Source organism: Amyelois transitella, chromosome 12 (genome assembly GCF_032362555.1).
Source record: "Amyelois transitella isolate CPQ chromosome 12, ilAmyTran1.1, whole genome shotgun sequence".
Lineage (NCBI taxonomy): Eukaryota > Metazoa > Arthropoda > Insecta > Lepidoptera > Pyralidae > Amyelois > Amyelois transitella.
In genome coordinates, this window is record NC_083515.1 from 4,374,702 (window position 1) to 4,389,900 (window position 15,199).

The window sequence follows — 15,199 nt, forward strand, 5'->3', positions numbered from 1 at the left end:
ATTTCAATGTTTTCTGAAGGGAATTTTGAGTACTACATTTGTAAACATCGTCTTAGATTTATAGTCGTATATAATACAATTATTGTAATTAATGAAGGGTAGTTGTAATAGTTATTTATATTTTTAGATTGATGCTGTGTTATTTATAATGAATACGTGATGTTGTTAAAGGTATTGAAATAAATTATTTATTTATTACTTACATACTTTAATTTATTTATTTATTTTTTATAAGGACAGATAAAAAATAAAAAACACGCGAATTACAATATTAAATTTATTAGTAAAAAATATTATACATCTTCCACAATATTGGAGAATCATAACTTAATTATTTAAATATTCGATTATAATAGATTATAGCACTTCCGATTTCTTAAAACTTGCTTTCATGCACTTACTAGTCACTACAGCGAGAAGCACGTATTATGGACATTGTCGTTAAACGGTACATTTTGATAAAAATATTAGTCCGAGACGGTGGAGTCGAAAGTTTCGCGCCATGGCCTTATACTTTTAGAAACTCGTTTAGAGCCCGGCCTTTGCGTCTATATTACATTATTCATTGTCATCACATGTCAACGGTTTCAATCGGACTTGCTCTATAATACACACAGTTTAAATGCCTTGCATGTTGGGGAGGGGACATACTAAACGAAATACAGGGATACGGATGAAACTCCGACGTCGTTCTTACGAATAATGATTGATTGGCTTATGTATTCCAACATTTTACGATTAAAACTCTATCATATGTTTCCATAAATATTAATTTTGGGCACAATACAATAACAAAAATAAATATCTACATTGGGTCAACGAGCACTCGAAGTTATTAATTTCAAGTCTTGACTAAATGTTAATGCTAACTAAGTACTGACACCGATGAGTGCCTCCATCGATGTTTACTTCTCGATAAGACCATTATTCTATTAGGTCCAAAACACGAGGTGAAATGCAGCCAATTAAATGGAACTATAAACTTTATACGCCATAGGCCAATTTACTCTAAACTAAAATATACCTAGAGTTGAAATTTAGTAATTCTAATTTTTTAATTCCATCGCGTGTTCTGTACCTATTCGGCGGTAGTCGCTACCATCATCTCTTACAATATTCAATTATTTAAGTTAAACATTTTAGATATAATTTTTCTGCATTATTAATTTGTAAAATGGTAACAACTGCACCAAATTTAAACACATCGAAAGCGACAGAAGCATGTTGTTACTTTATATTATTTCTTTAAAGTCATTGTTAAAATTCTCGCTGTTCACAATCAGAGTTCTCAGATGAATCTGAACTCAACGATCGTCGATATATAAAAGATATAAACGCATAAAATAAAACGACTTAAGGTAGCGTTGTGAATTTCCGACAAATGATTCCTAATAATTCTGTAAGTTACACATATAAGTTGCACATGAAATATTTTTTGGGATTTCATTTGACAAACCGAAATCACGCTAAAAGTTCACATTGCTATCTTAGCCGTACGGTCCTTATTATTGTGCGTAACAATTAGCCATCGGAACCTATGTCTAATCGAGAGACAAGCTTTTGAAGGACGCTACACTTTTATATCCTACGTGACTAAGGTACCAGATTATAGTTTCATCTATAAAAAAGATAGATATATGCAATGTAAAACCAACTTAAAACTATTACTTATCTAACATGTAAATGGTAAATATTTAAAAATGAGCATTATAGACTAAAAAAAGGATAAATAATTGGCGTACTATCAAAATCACATCAATAAAAAAATCTATGCTTGGGGGAATTTCAGCAAAAACTGAATTGATCCCTTTCACCGTTTGTTTCTTAAAAAATATAATTCAAAAAACTACAAATAACATTCTGGCACGTAATTGAGGACAAATTATTGTTTCGTCCTGCAAATTGTCACGATTGCAGCTAAACGGAGTGGGGGATATTAAATTCGTCATGATTATAACGCGGGCAACGGCACGTAAATAATTTTGTACTAATGTCACACGAAGAACGATATTAACTCACCAATAAGCAGTCTCGGGGCTCGCATACAGTATTCGCGCATACAAAAACATTGGATGAAGCACCATGCTAGCCAACTGTCGCATAAAACCATACACGGGTGGGCCGAAAAATTAATGAAAAACTGGCACACTGTTATGCTGACATCGTTAATGAATAATTGGGACATTTAAGAGATTTATTACACCTTGTTTAAATTCATCTGGTCTTTATAAATGAATCAAACTTATAGCATCGCGTGAAATATAGACACCTCTCTTGTCATGAGTGAAGTGTTTTAGATCAATGTAACCTCTTATTTAGGCTGATTGCAGTCATGCATTTGAATCGCGATCACTACTAATTGCACTACGGACGTAGGAGCGTTTCATTGTAATACAGTTCAAACTCACTGTACTTTGCAACGAAACGCGATACTCGTTTCGGCAACGGCACGTCACTAGAAATCAGCCTTACATTTCCACACATTGTTCGCGTCGCCGTTTTCATCAGCCAATCGCTGTTATGCATCTGATGAGCTATCTTAATCTGACAAAATAAAAAAAAAACCAATAGATTTTAATTGTGCAGGTGTAACAATCGCTCAAAGCCCACTATCCACTAACGAATCGAATTAAGAAAACTACAACGTTTCCTATTGTACCGGCGCACACGCACACACGGCGGTAGAGAGGCAAGGCGGCGTGAGGGCACTATGAGTGGTACGCGGTCACGTACGACGCCGGGAACAGCCCGCGGCGGTGAGCTATCTCGCCCTGAAAAATACAAAAAAAAAAACTAAAAATATCTACACTGACACCGTCATCCTCATGATGTATAAGATTATATAATATAGTATCGTTGAGTTAGTATCTCGTAACACAAGTCTCGAACTTACTTCGAGGCTAACTCAATCTGTATAATTTGTCCCGTATATATTTATTTATTTATTATTACAGAAACCTTTAATGTATCAGTTACCTCTAGAAAGGAAACTAGGGTTCCGACTATGAAGACAATCAAGGAGTGGGTAAGCCACGAAATCATAAGTGCAACAGGCATTATTCAAGTTCCCCTGTTCACTGCGATGGAGGTCAAGCGGGAGTCGTTCGTTGATCACCCAATAACTGGCTCCTGACAATAAGAAGACCCTTATCAGACCTCACCAGTGAGGACACACACGGTACAAACGCCAGGAATATGAGAGACATTAATACTGTCCCTTGATGGGATGGGTGATTTTATGTATTTATTTAACATGCATAAAATCACGCGTCTTTTCCTGATCAATTGGAAGACTTTTTCGCGGCCTAACTACTAAACGAATTATTATGAAAGTTGCAATGAACGTAGTTCAGGAGACGAGGTCATAATATAGGACACAGCCTACATTTTTCGCGGTCGCAGTCGCGGGTAACCGCTAGTTATTGGATACATTAAACTTACCTGCCACCAGTGTTGGTCCGAGCGGTCTGTGACGGTGATGACGTCACCGCGCCTAAATTCCAGCTCGCCCGCCTCTTGGGGGGTGAAGTCGTACAGGGCTTGTACCAGCATCTGAAATATAACAGTTATAAAATTTAAAAAAAATTTTGATTCGCTAGACACCATAGAAATGAAAATAATATAAGACCATAGAAATGTTGTACTTGAAACTAAAGTAATGATGTATTCGTAAATATCTTATAATTGGGATGCAATATCAAAATACTTTGGTGACGTCACATTCACCGGTGTTATGTATTTATAATCCATGCTAGACAATTTTATTACATCAAGTTCAAAAAATTTGCTTTTATTAACAAAATAGTATATATATAAATATATATATTAAAATAATAGTGGTAAATGCAATTAGGTATTTGATATGAATTTCAATTTAAAAACAAAAATCTCATGAGTACATACATAAAGGGCCCGTTCGTTTCTGACGTACTCCTTTTATCATAATAACGTGCCTTCAGAGTAGGTACCTTACAAAAAAGTTTTCTACTATACTTATCTCATTTGTTTTTCAATACCCAATCAAAGACTATCTAGTTTAAGCAACACATTGATAGACTTGGGTGACGAGATTAATTACGTTTGATAACATCGTATATTCAAAAAAGAGTATTGTATTCTGTTTCGTAGAAACCAAAGATTATTACAGGGTTAGTGTACACGTAAGTACATACGACGTCAAACGGACAGATAACAAAAAGTTGATAGGTTTCGCTCCACTTTATCCTGTTGAGTTTATCTGTTGTTTCATACATGTTAATTCCAATACCATGCCACTGTTATTTTTTCACAGCAACATTTTCAGGTAAAAAAAAAAAGTAAATTGTGTTTTAAGTCAGGTCAAGAGTACACGAAACTGACTAAGGGCCCGTGCAGTGTGCGGTGTGCCGCCGACTTTGTTCGACCGACACAGACAGACTGGATTAAACGTGTGTAATTAAACTTTATAATTTTTTTTTGCCCATATGTTACACACTTACATTTATATATTTTTTGTCTTTTAGATACTATGTATTAGTAAACAGAGGAAACTTTATTGGTTTATGCATCATAGTATAAAATAATGTTAATAAACAACCATGTAACTGTTTGTTTCCCTAATAAAGATAAATAAATAAAACCGTGTGGTTCCCGGCACCAATACAAAAAAGAATAGGACCACTCCATCTCTTTCCCATGGATGTAGTAAAAGGCGACTAAGGGATATGCTTACAAACTTGGTATTCTTTTTTAGGCGATGGGCTAGCAACCTGTCACTATTTGAATCTCAATTCTATCATTAAGCCAAATAGCTAAACGTGGCCATTCAGTCTTTTCAAGACTGTTGGCTCTGTCTACCCCACAAGGGATATAGACACATTTGTATGTATGTATGTAAATAAATAAACGGCGCAGTGCAGCATGCTACCCACCGACGACTAGCGACTAGCGGTCGGTGGCACACTGAACTCTGCATGCTTGTAAAGCGATATGAATTTGGGAGAAGAGAAAGAAGTATGGATCGTGGCCAGTGGAAAAATCAAATCTCTGCCCTTCCGAGAAAAAGGCGTGATTTTCTTGTATGCATACTTTCAGGCGATGATACAACGTTTGAATATACAATTACACTCTAGACGAACGTATCTTGATCAAATTAAGGACGTCCTGGTAAAGGGTCAGGTCAAAAGTACCCGAAACCGCCGAAGCTTGCATGAAGAGAGTTATGAATGTGGATGAAGCGAAGGAAGTATGCAGAGATCGTGGCAAGTGGAAAGAGGTAGTCTCTGCCTACCCCTCCGGGAAAGAGCGTGATTTTATGTATGTACCTATACAACGTTTGAACCCAATTTCGCTTACTATACCATTAGCTATTCTATGTTTTCAATACCCAACCGCTGACTATCTAACATAGGCAAATTGACAGAATTGGGGACGAGCTCAAATATCGTTTCATTAGCTTCGATCAGTCTGTTCAAATAGAGTATAGAGCGGTGTGTTTGCACAGTAACCAGAGATTATAGGAGTACTCGCATCCACGACTCGGTTATTTTCGTTACTTTATCAGGGTCAGACGTCACTATTTACACAGTCGACGCATCGATTCCCGTGTTCCACTCGTATTATTATCTAACATCTACGTGGAATGTGGGGTCATACAGTTTTAAAGCTTTAATGTCTATGATTTATTGGCTACCAACATAAAATGCTATTTATGTAGTCTGTAGATACTGTAATATTGTAAATGTGGGAAGATTTGTTTGTTTGTAAACACTAAAAAAATTAAAAACCAATTTTATAAAAAAAAAATTCATAACTAGTAAAATTGCTTGCCTCTTTTCTACTTAACACCGAGAAATTGCAATTTCATCTTTAACTTAATTCACACACGCAAAAGTGTTATAAATTTCAAAACTGAATGTTACCTCCTCAGGGACGACATCTCTGAGCTTGACATCTTGCAGGCGGCTCACTGACGCGGTGCGGTGGTAGTCCACGAGCTCGTTTAGAGAGTTGAACTTCACCACCCAGAGGAAGAATTTGCTAGACGCGTCTCTGAGCACCTTGAAGTGTTGCACGCCATCTTGACATCTGGGGAGAAGAAAATGTTTTTATAAGATGCAGCTCTTCGGGGCCTCATTAAGTTTGTCCCCGTTATGTTCCTACTGGGCCGGAGTCCACCTGTAACCATGACTCGGAAGTGAGCAAGTCAACCTTAAACTAACAGCTTGGTTGGTTGCTGCATTCTCTTTGTATAAGCGCAAGAGACGAAGTGGTCCTATTATAAGTTACCGAGAACTACTACACTACACCAAAATTATGCGGTACTTACTTAATTTTCTCAGCACAGTAAATTTTGTCAAGAATTATGCACCACCTAGCCTAATTTGCTTAATTAGCCATTGCATTTTAACATTCATTAGATGAAATTCTAACATAAAAGTTTAGCAAAAAATATATATATCATAACATCGTTATGATAGCGACCCGATAAAACTATCGCAGCGGTACCTACATTAATTAACACAATTTCTCTAATGGGAATCCCCACGGTTTACTGTATCAAATAAGCCAATTAGCCACAGGGACAACTTATATTACGTCATTACAGCCACAATCGATAAATGTGACCACTCGTAAAACCATTTATTACGAGACTGAACGATTTCAGAGAATTAGTTTTCTCGTAGTTGCTATGTCAACTAGTGCTAAGACTCTGGTTTATATGCATTTGAATGTATGAAGTGGTCCAATTTATCACCACTCGGTGCTAACGTCGACATTATTTTATAAGTAGCAAATTATATTTCGGCGTGCTTTGCAAGTCATACTGCCTTGATTCCGATTAACATAGTTAAAAATTAATTTAGAATTTAAGACTTACGAAGCTGAAGCGAATATTATTAATATAATATCTATTCAATAAAGATGGGCCCTGGACCATGAAGAATATTATTGTATTCCCTTATAGCATAATAATAACTAATTTGTCTTTTACATCAATCAGCCTCTTCACTGATAGCAAACTGGTTGAGGGCCTTTCGAATTCCACACAAATAATTTACGACAGTTCCTCTCGGTAAAACTCGTGTTAGCCGTTAACCAAGCATTGCTCTGTTAAGGCCTCCGAGATCGACATAGGCACGAGCAACCACTATAACTACAACTTGTCCATGAGGATATAGTTTTGGATATGTAACGAACCAATACACAAATAGACGAGATGTCTGCTAAAACTGGTTTCAGTACAGTCACCATACCACTGACTCATACGGCAAACTAATAAGATTAAAAAATAAATAACTTCGAGCGATAGCCGCGCGTGCTCAATACATATTTTTGCATACAATTAGATTATTAGTTTTCTTTCCTTTCTTTATAATAAATTGAATTTTGAGGCTTATCAATTTTCCATTCCAATAATTCTTTATCCTAAGAATAAATAAATCTGAGTATTTTTTTTATAATCATCGAAACAAAGTTCCATGAAAGTTCTTATGGATTCGGTACCTACTCCTATATTAGAAAAAAATACTAATTATCCTTTCCTTGCGGTGTAGACAGTCTCAAGAAGACTGTAAAGCCACGCTTTGCTATATGGCTTAATAATGGAATTGAAATTAAAATACCTATATTAAATTCAAATAAATTTTGAAAGGTCTCATAGCATGTAAATATGTATAAGATCGGAGCATGTAAATCACTCACATTATTGTTTTAAGCCAAAAGGCTTATAGCTTTAAACTATAAGCGTTGTTGTTAACGGAACCCTAAATAAAGATATCTTAAATAAGTTTACGTAGTTGAATACCGAAAAACATGACTAAACATGGATCGATATAATATGAGAAAAAAAATCAATTACGAGAACCAATAAGACGTGACGTGACTCATACGATGTCGTACCGAGAAATTCATTTTTTATGTCTACCAATTTATACCTAAGTAGAGAGAATTGAACGTCGCCTATGCAATGTGCAACAACATTTATTCTTCATGGCTATTGTGTGAAGTAGGAGTTTGAGATAAAATAAACGCGCATTGTGTGTAAATTGTGGCGACCTGAAAATATAATTGTACCTATATTGGCCACATTTACACCTTCATTAAAAATGTTTAATTGTACATAGGTAATTAAGATTAGGTAGTATATCCCTATGGATTTTATAATCTAAATTATTTAGGATTAGTCTATACTAATCCTAAATAATTTAGATTATAAAAAAAATGCGAGATTAAATTTATGTATTTTTTTTTGTTAGATCTTCATGTTTTACCTTCCTTTAACTAAGTGAGTTTTCTGTCAAAAAAAAGCGTAGAAAAACTTAATAATATAAAAACCACTACCTCTGTTACGCTTTTTTGTCTAAACCACAAACTATATGCTTAAATCAAAGAATTTTGTAAACAAAAAAATTGATGATGAATGAAATGACCATATTATCTATGAACAGGCTAAAACTAGTATATACTTACATAAGGGCTTTGTGGTTTATTGGTAAGGTTCTAAATCATTTTATAAAATGTGTCCATTAATTGACAAATCATGCTATCAAATAGAGTTACTTACTTCACAGATAGGGAGAAGTCTCCGGGGCTTGATTCACTGATCCTTATCAAGAATCCACCTTCTGGTTTATTTGTTAACAATTTCTCTGCATCTGCTCTTGTAATTCTTCCATAGTACCAACTGAAACAAATGATCAATTAGGTTTCATGTAATTTATCAATACATAATGTCCAATATATTCTTAGCAAAGAAAAAAAAAGAATAGACAAACTTAAAAACACTAGACAATAAAAAAGAATATACAAGAAATTTGCTGTAAAAATACCCATTATGTGAGTAAATAACTTGTAGACAGTGATATGGTTTGCAACATTTATTTCAGAAACTCAATATATCCACACTATGGCATAGTACTACAATCTGCATTTATTTTATAATTGATTGATTTTTTAAAAGATTGGTTTTGTAACACCATATATAAGAAAGGCAAGTTGAATTAATTCAAGAGTAAGATTGGTTAACACCATCAGACTATACAGCAGCTGTACTGTAACCTTTAGCCTGCATAACTTTTCATTACTCTTTTATCAAATAAACTTGCTTAAAGCTATTAATCCTGAGATTCTTCTATAAAGCAATGGGCTAGCAACCTGTCAATAATTAAATTTCAATTGCAGTATTAATCCATTACAGCTGATTTTGGCATTTTAGTCTTTATGAGACTGAAATGCCTGAGTTGGCTCTGTCTTCCCATAAGGGCTAGACTTTATGTATGTATTTATCAGTATAAAAGAATCTACAACAATTTTTTTATGGATACAAGTATATATATATATATATATATATATATCTTATCTTATATATATATATAAAATAGTTTTTTTTATTTTTGTACATATATAAAATCACACCAATACAGATTACATTGTAGCATGATGATTATAGCATGTACGGAATTCCAATTATATATTTTTATGAATTGAGTACCTACATAGGTATATGTACTTAACATAAAGTGTATAAGAAAGATAAAAAGTAAAGTTTCATGTACATACATACAAGTAAGAATCTTTTAGGCAATTCACACATTAATAAGATGTTTCTTTAAGGCTGAAAGTTATGCCATGAAATCAATTTGTAAAATAAGTCATCAGTACATATACAACACCCAGACTTTCATGAGTATAAGTAATCTAATAACTACATAAATTTTCATGGTAACTGAATATGTTAAGTCTGCAAATATTTCAGACAATTTAAGAACAAAAGTTAATTTAAAACTCATCTTTGACAAGAGGGTAATTAATATATTTTTTTGGTTGTTATCAAATCTATGATCAAAATATTATAACCTAACTATAGCCCACCTTGGATATTATTTTATTGCGTTAATTGGCTCTTCAACTTTCTTTTGTAAACCTACATTATTAATCAGTTTTACTCCAATTCCCTCGAATAACTTTATCTAATACTTCATGTAATTATTTCGTGAGTAAAGTATTAACTTATTAGTAGGGTAGCTACAAGAGGGAAATGTATATTGTAGAATTAAAATCTAGATATATCACCTGTGACTTTTCATTTGAATATAGTTGCTAGGAATGAGGCCTTCTCTGCCATCGAGTTCAGCTCTGTACCAGTTCATATCGTCCTCCATGTTAAGTATCTGCAATATCAAAATTTCTAGAAAGAATCTGTCATACTTGATGAAACAATTTCCCAAGTTTCAATAAATGGTCAGAACACTTACTTTGAGAACCTGATTCTTCTTAAAACTGAGCTCATCATCAGCAGTTGCTGTGAAATCGTGTTTGGCTATAGCCTCCATGATCAATTTAGGCACTTCACTGAAATGTCACCGATTACCAAAATAACTCACAAAGTATGCAATCTACGAATATCATTACCGGTCAAGGAAGTAAAGTAATCATAATGTATGTAGTTTATTATAGATAAATCAAATATACACAGGTTTTAAATGCAAAAGGGAAATATCTAGTTCATTTCAGTAACACATCAGTCAAATCACCATTTCATTCCACAGAAAACTAAATTCAATGTTGCCATTCAGAAAAAGGGTAAGTAAATAGTAGTTAAAAAACTAAATCTTCTTATATATAAAATTCTCGTGTCACAATGTTTGTCTCCGTACTCCACCGAAACGGCTTTACCGATTTGAACAAAATGTTGCATGCATATTCAGTAGGTCTGAGAATCGGCTAACATCTATTTTTCATACCCCTAAGTGTTAAGGGTTGTCCATTTTTTTTTAACTAGAAATTACTTACAAATTGTTTATATGGCAAAACAACGTTTGCCGGGACAGCTAGTAAAATATAATAATCCACAATTATAATGATGACAAAAGAATTGTATTTTTGTTTGTTTGTAACTAATAAACTCAAAATCTACTGAACCGATTTTGATGAAATTTGGTACACAGTCAATTCACGTCTCTATCGCTTATAAGAACGGCTATACTTTCAAAAGAAGTAAACTTTCTAACGATAAAGGAAATTATTGTTTGGAAACTAGCACATTGAGGTAACTGGATGTGTAACCATAATCCAATATGGATTAGGATCCCAATTAAGTAAAAACGACAAAAGTTTCTGTTGTGGTCACAACAAGTAAATGTTTACTGAGCTGCGTTTCAGAGTACAAAATGATCCATTCAATAACTATGTTATTCTGATAGGTAAAATTCAGTAGTTCCTAAACCTAATAATAAAAAGGCGAACGTAATTTAATTTGTTTGTTACCTTTTCACGCGTTATCTACTTTACAAAAAATCTTGCATGTATATAATTTTAATTATGAGTTTGGAGAAGGTACAGGTACAGGTAATTTTCATCCCGGTAAAAACTATAGATGTCGTGGGATTTGCGTAAAACCTATTCCTTCCTCGTTTGTAGGTAGCGCTAAACGCGCGGGTAAAGCTGCCGGTAAAAGCTAGTCAATTAAAATAACAAATTGAAGAAGTTACAACCCAAACGTCAAATAAAGTCATGGAATAGATTAGGGATCCAGGATTGTGGTCAATGGTGAGGCGGGAAGGACGCAATGAATTAAGATCAATGCTGTATAGGCACGCGGCTTTATACTTGATGGTTAGTGCTTTCCTATTTCTTTCTATTTATGAGACAATTGTAAATTTTTTGTATCTTGGATTTGACAGTGACATTGACAGTTCTTTTGAGTCCATTTCTCTCCCAGTGGCATTACACGCGTAAGTTATTTTCGTAAATCTTAATTTTATTTTATAATCCATGACTATTTTATCTCTCTGTTCCATATAATTAGGTCTGGTTTGTTTATAATATATTTGATTTTGTATATTTTGCACTTTATCTCGACTATAAAGATAATGTGATGATTCTATTTTCTGTCTTGCAGGTTTAGTCGTAACTCTAATAAACGCAACGATGTCGGGAGGACTAGATATATTGGCCCTCAATGAGGAGGATGTTACCAAAATGCTAGCAGCAACAACTCACTTGGGTTCCGAGAATGTCCATTTCCAGGTAAGCACCCTAACATGGATTGTTCATAACATAACCTAAAAGTAAAATAACTTGAGCCAAAACGTCGCCGATCTCTGCAGGTATCTCTAGTATTTTTACCTGCCGTGTGGCCTAAAATGTGCACTGCGCATAGATACACTAATTTGCAGTGTCACTTATGTACACCTTGATTTACATAAACCTATATGATGAGACAAGAATCCGTTCCAAATCAATATGTCTGATAACATTGATGTTAAAATTCTCCCAACTGATATTAAACATATTCATTTCTGCAGAGCTTATTATAAAGTTCCCCAATTTGCATAACTTTTTGTTATTTTAGATGGAAACCTATGTTTACAAGCGTCGCGCGGATGGCACCCACGTGATTAATTTGCGCCGCACTTGGGAGAAGCTCGTATTAGCAGCCCGTGCTGTGGTGGCCATTGAGAACCCTGCTGATGTCTTCGTCATCTCGTCTCGTCCCTTCGGCCAGCGTGCTGTTCTTAAGTTTGCTGCCCATACTGGCGCCACACCCATTGCTGGACGTTTCACACCTGGCGCGTTCACTAATCAGGTAACTGAAGTTAATACATACATATATAATAAAGAGTCATCAAAATGTCTTGAACATAGAAATTGATGAAGCAGAGGGATTTGCCTTTTTGAACATTGTTATAAAGAACCTATAAAAGATAATTATGAGATTATTTTAGGAGAATATTTATTTCACATTGATTAGTTGTGCAAATAATTAAGAAAAACATTATTTCTACAGGTTCATCAATTTATTTTTTATTTCACAATCTGCTTAAATGAAATATCTGCATAATAATTGTTAAACTAATTGAATATACTTGATTGACCATTTGATTTTCAAATGATGACAAATTTAACTAAGGAACCACTGATTGCCTAGGTAATATGATTCAACATTTATCTGATTATAACTATTATTGAACTATTTACAAGGAATCTTATCCAGGCTACTAATCTACCTATATAATTACTTATAGATCCAAGCTGCTTTCCGTGAGCCCCGGCTTTTGATTGTGTTGGATCCAGCTCAAGACCACCAGCCTATCACTGAGGCCTCCTATGTCAACATTCCAGTCATTGCTTTCTGCAATACTGATTCTCCACTTCGATTTGTTGACATTGCTATTCCTTGCAACACAAAGGTATGAACCTAGATACTGTTATTAAAGATTTTTGTAAAATGACTCCATAATTTTAAGAAAATTTTCTCTAACAACTTTTGACTGGACATCTGGTTTAAATGGCCTCCTTTTAGAACGATTTTTCTTAAGCCTTGTTTTTATGACAAAATAGTGGATACTGCCAGAGACTAAGAGAGTAAATAATGTAGACGTTATTCTCTGTTTATTTTTTTAAGCTGATCTTAAAAAAATGTACACACAAGAATGTTGTTTTCATACTTTGTATAAGTATGTTTTTTTTATATTTTTCATCTTAATCTTTGGAAATTAAATAATATTTATTATTTTCAGTCCTCACACTCCATTGGTTTGATGTGGTGGCTTTTGGCTCGTGAGGTCCTCAGGCTGCGTGGTACCCTGCCCCGTGACCAACGTTGGGACGTCGTGGTTGATCTGTTCTTCTACCGTGATCCTGAAGAGAGTGAGAAGGAGGAACAACAAGCCAAGGAACAGGTAAAATAAATATATCTATAAATATATTAGATCCTTTCTTTTTTAGACCACCATTAGTTTGTCTAATTTTATTTTTGTCAACAAAAAGCTTTCAGCTTTCAGTTTCAATTAGTAATTATATTTGCCGTGTGGATTCCGATATAAGAGTAGAACCACCCATATCTTTCCCATTTCGTACAAGGCTACTACGTCTAGAGCAATAAGTTATAAGCTTAGGCTTATAAATTTAAGATCCTCTTGTAGGCAAAGGACTAGCAACCCCTTGCTATTTGAATATCAATTCCATCATTAAGCTATACAGCTGAATGTTGCCTCTCAGTCTTTTTGAAGACTGTTGGCTGTCTACTCTGCAAGGGCTCTAGACGTGACTGTAAATATACAAAAAGTGATACACCAAAATAGTGTCAGTCAAGTGATGTTTTGTGTATTAAAGTGCATTTCTGGCTAGTGATCTATTTGTCTTCACAAAGTTATAGGCCTTGCTTATTATTATGATGGTAATCATTGTCATACTTTCTTTATTTTCTTGTTTAAATTGATCTCACTAATAAATTAAAATAAAAGCAACATGCTGAGAATTTTGAAAGTAGTAAGCCTTGCTAAAGTATCACTTGGTTTTGAAACCTCAGTTTAACATCACTGCCTTTTTTTAGGCTGTGGTTGCCGCCAAGCCCGAAGTGCCGGCGGCGGTGCACGAGGAGTGGTCGGAGCCCGTGGAGCCGGTCACGTCGTGGGCGGAGGACGCCGCGCCCGCGGCCCCTGCGCCGGCCTTTGGAGCCCCGCCCGCACAGGAGGATTGGGCTGCTCAGGTATAATCGTTGTTCTTCACCATAACATCAACCACAGATAACTAAACATATCTAGTAGTTTCCATTATTAGACTAAAGATCACCCACAATTTTCTCTGTTTGTATGTGATAATCTCGAAAATTTATAAATGGATTTTTTTCTTTTTGTAATGTTGGAAAGAGGATTTTTGTTTTTGGCTTAGAACGTACCTGTAACCTGTGCACCATGGAACGGGCATGCTTTTTTTTTGTGTTTCATACTATACCGATGATCATTTTTCTTTAGGGTTATTGATAGTTGTATCGATTTGTAACATTTATTATTAATTTTAGGTACAAGACGAGTGGAGCACCGCAGCGCCGGCCGCACCTGCAGCGGCGCCATCTTGGGGAGGCTCCGCCAACGATTGGAGCGCGAGCTAAATATAACCTTTGGTTAATATACTATAAAAAATATTTTACTTTGTTTCATTTTACGAACGACGTTTTACTTTCTACCATGAGGTCAACAGAAGTGCAGTCTGGGGGTAAAGCCAGTAAAAATTGTATAGATCTCATATATACAATTTATAAATACAGGTATTAATTTACATTTACACGCACGTAATGTAAATTAAAAAATGTAAATTTTAATTATCTTTGATATAAAAGGTTTTTAAAGGTGCATTGTAGAGACTCACTCCATTTTTAAATCTTCAGGCGGGATTAGTTTGAATTCCTTTAATATCTCTCTGGGTCTATAATTTT

At 34.7% G+C, this 15,199-nt stretch overlaps 2 protein-coding genes across 3 annotated transcripts; one reads left to right on the forward strand and one right to left on the reverse strand.

Moving 5' to 3' along the window:
• Positions 1 to 261: 261 nt before the first annotated feature.
• Positions 262 to 10,545, reverse strand: LOC106142619 (growth factor receptor-bound protein 2). The gene is made up of 6 exons (XM_013344446.2): positions 10,236 to 10,545; positions 10,054 to 10,151; positions 8,546 to 8,665; positions 5,901 to 6,066; positions 3,442 to 3,552; positions 262 to 2,771 (listed from the first exon to the last, which is right to left on the reverse strand). The coding sequence occupies exons 1-6, from the start codon at positions 10,311 to 10,313 to the stop codon at positions 2,709 to 2,711; spliced, it is 636 nt and encodes a 211-aa protein (XP_013199900.1). The 5' UTR covers positions 10,314 to 10,545; the 3' UTR covers positions 262 to 2,708.
• Positions 10,546 to 11,594: 1,049 nt separating this feature from the next.
• LOC106141982 (small ribosomal subunit protein uS2) lies at positions 11,595 to 14,908 on the forward strand. 2 transcript variants are annotated; one of them, XM_013343619.2, is made up of 7 exons: positions 11,595 to 11,714; positions 11,882 to 12,009; positions 12,335 to 12,568; positions 13,008 to 13,172; positions 13,503 to 13,664; positions 14,318 to 14,473; positions 14,786 to 14,908. In XM_013343619.2, exons 2-7 carry the CDS (start codon positions 11,911 to 11,913, stop codon positions 14,873 to 14,875), a joined length of 906 nt encoding a protein of 301 aa, XP_013199073.1. In that variant the 5' UTR covers positions 11,595 to 11,714; positions 11,882 to 11,910; the 3' UTR covers positions 14,876 to 14,908. The 2 variants fall into 2 exon arrangements, with proteins under 2 accessions (XP_013199073.1, XP_013199079.1); XM_013343625.2 differs by having other exon boundaries at positions 11,692 to 11,788.
• The last annotated feature ends 291 nt before the right edge of the window (positions 14,909 to 15,199 follow it).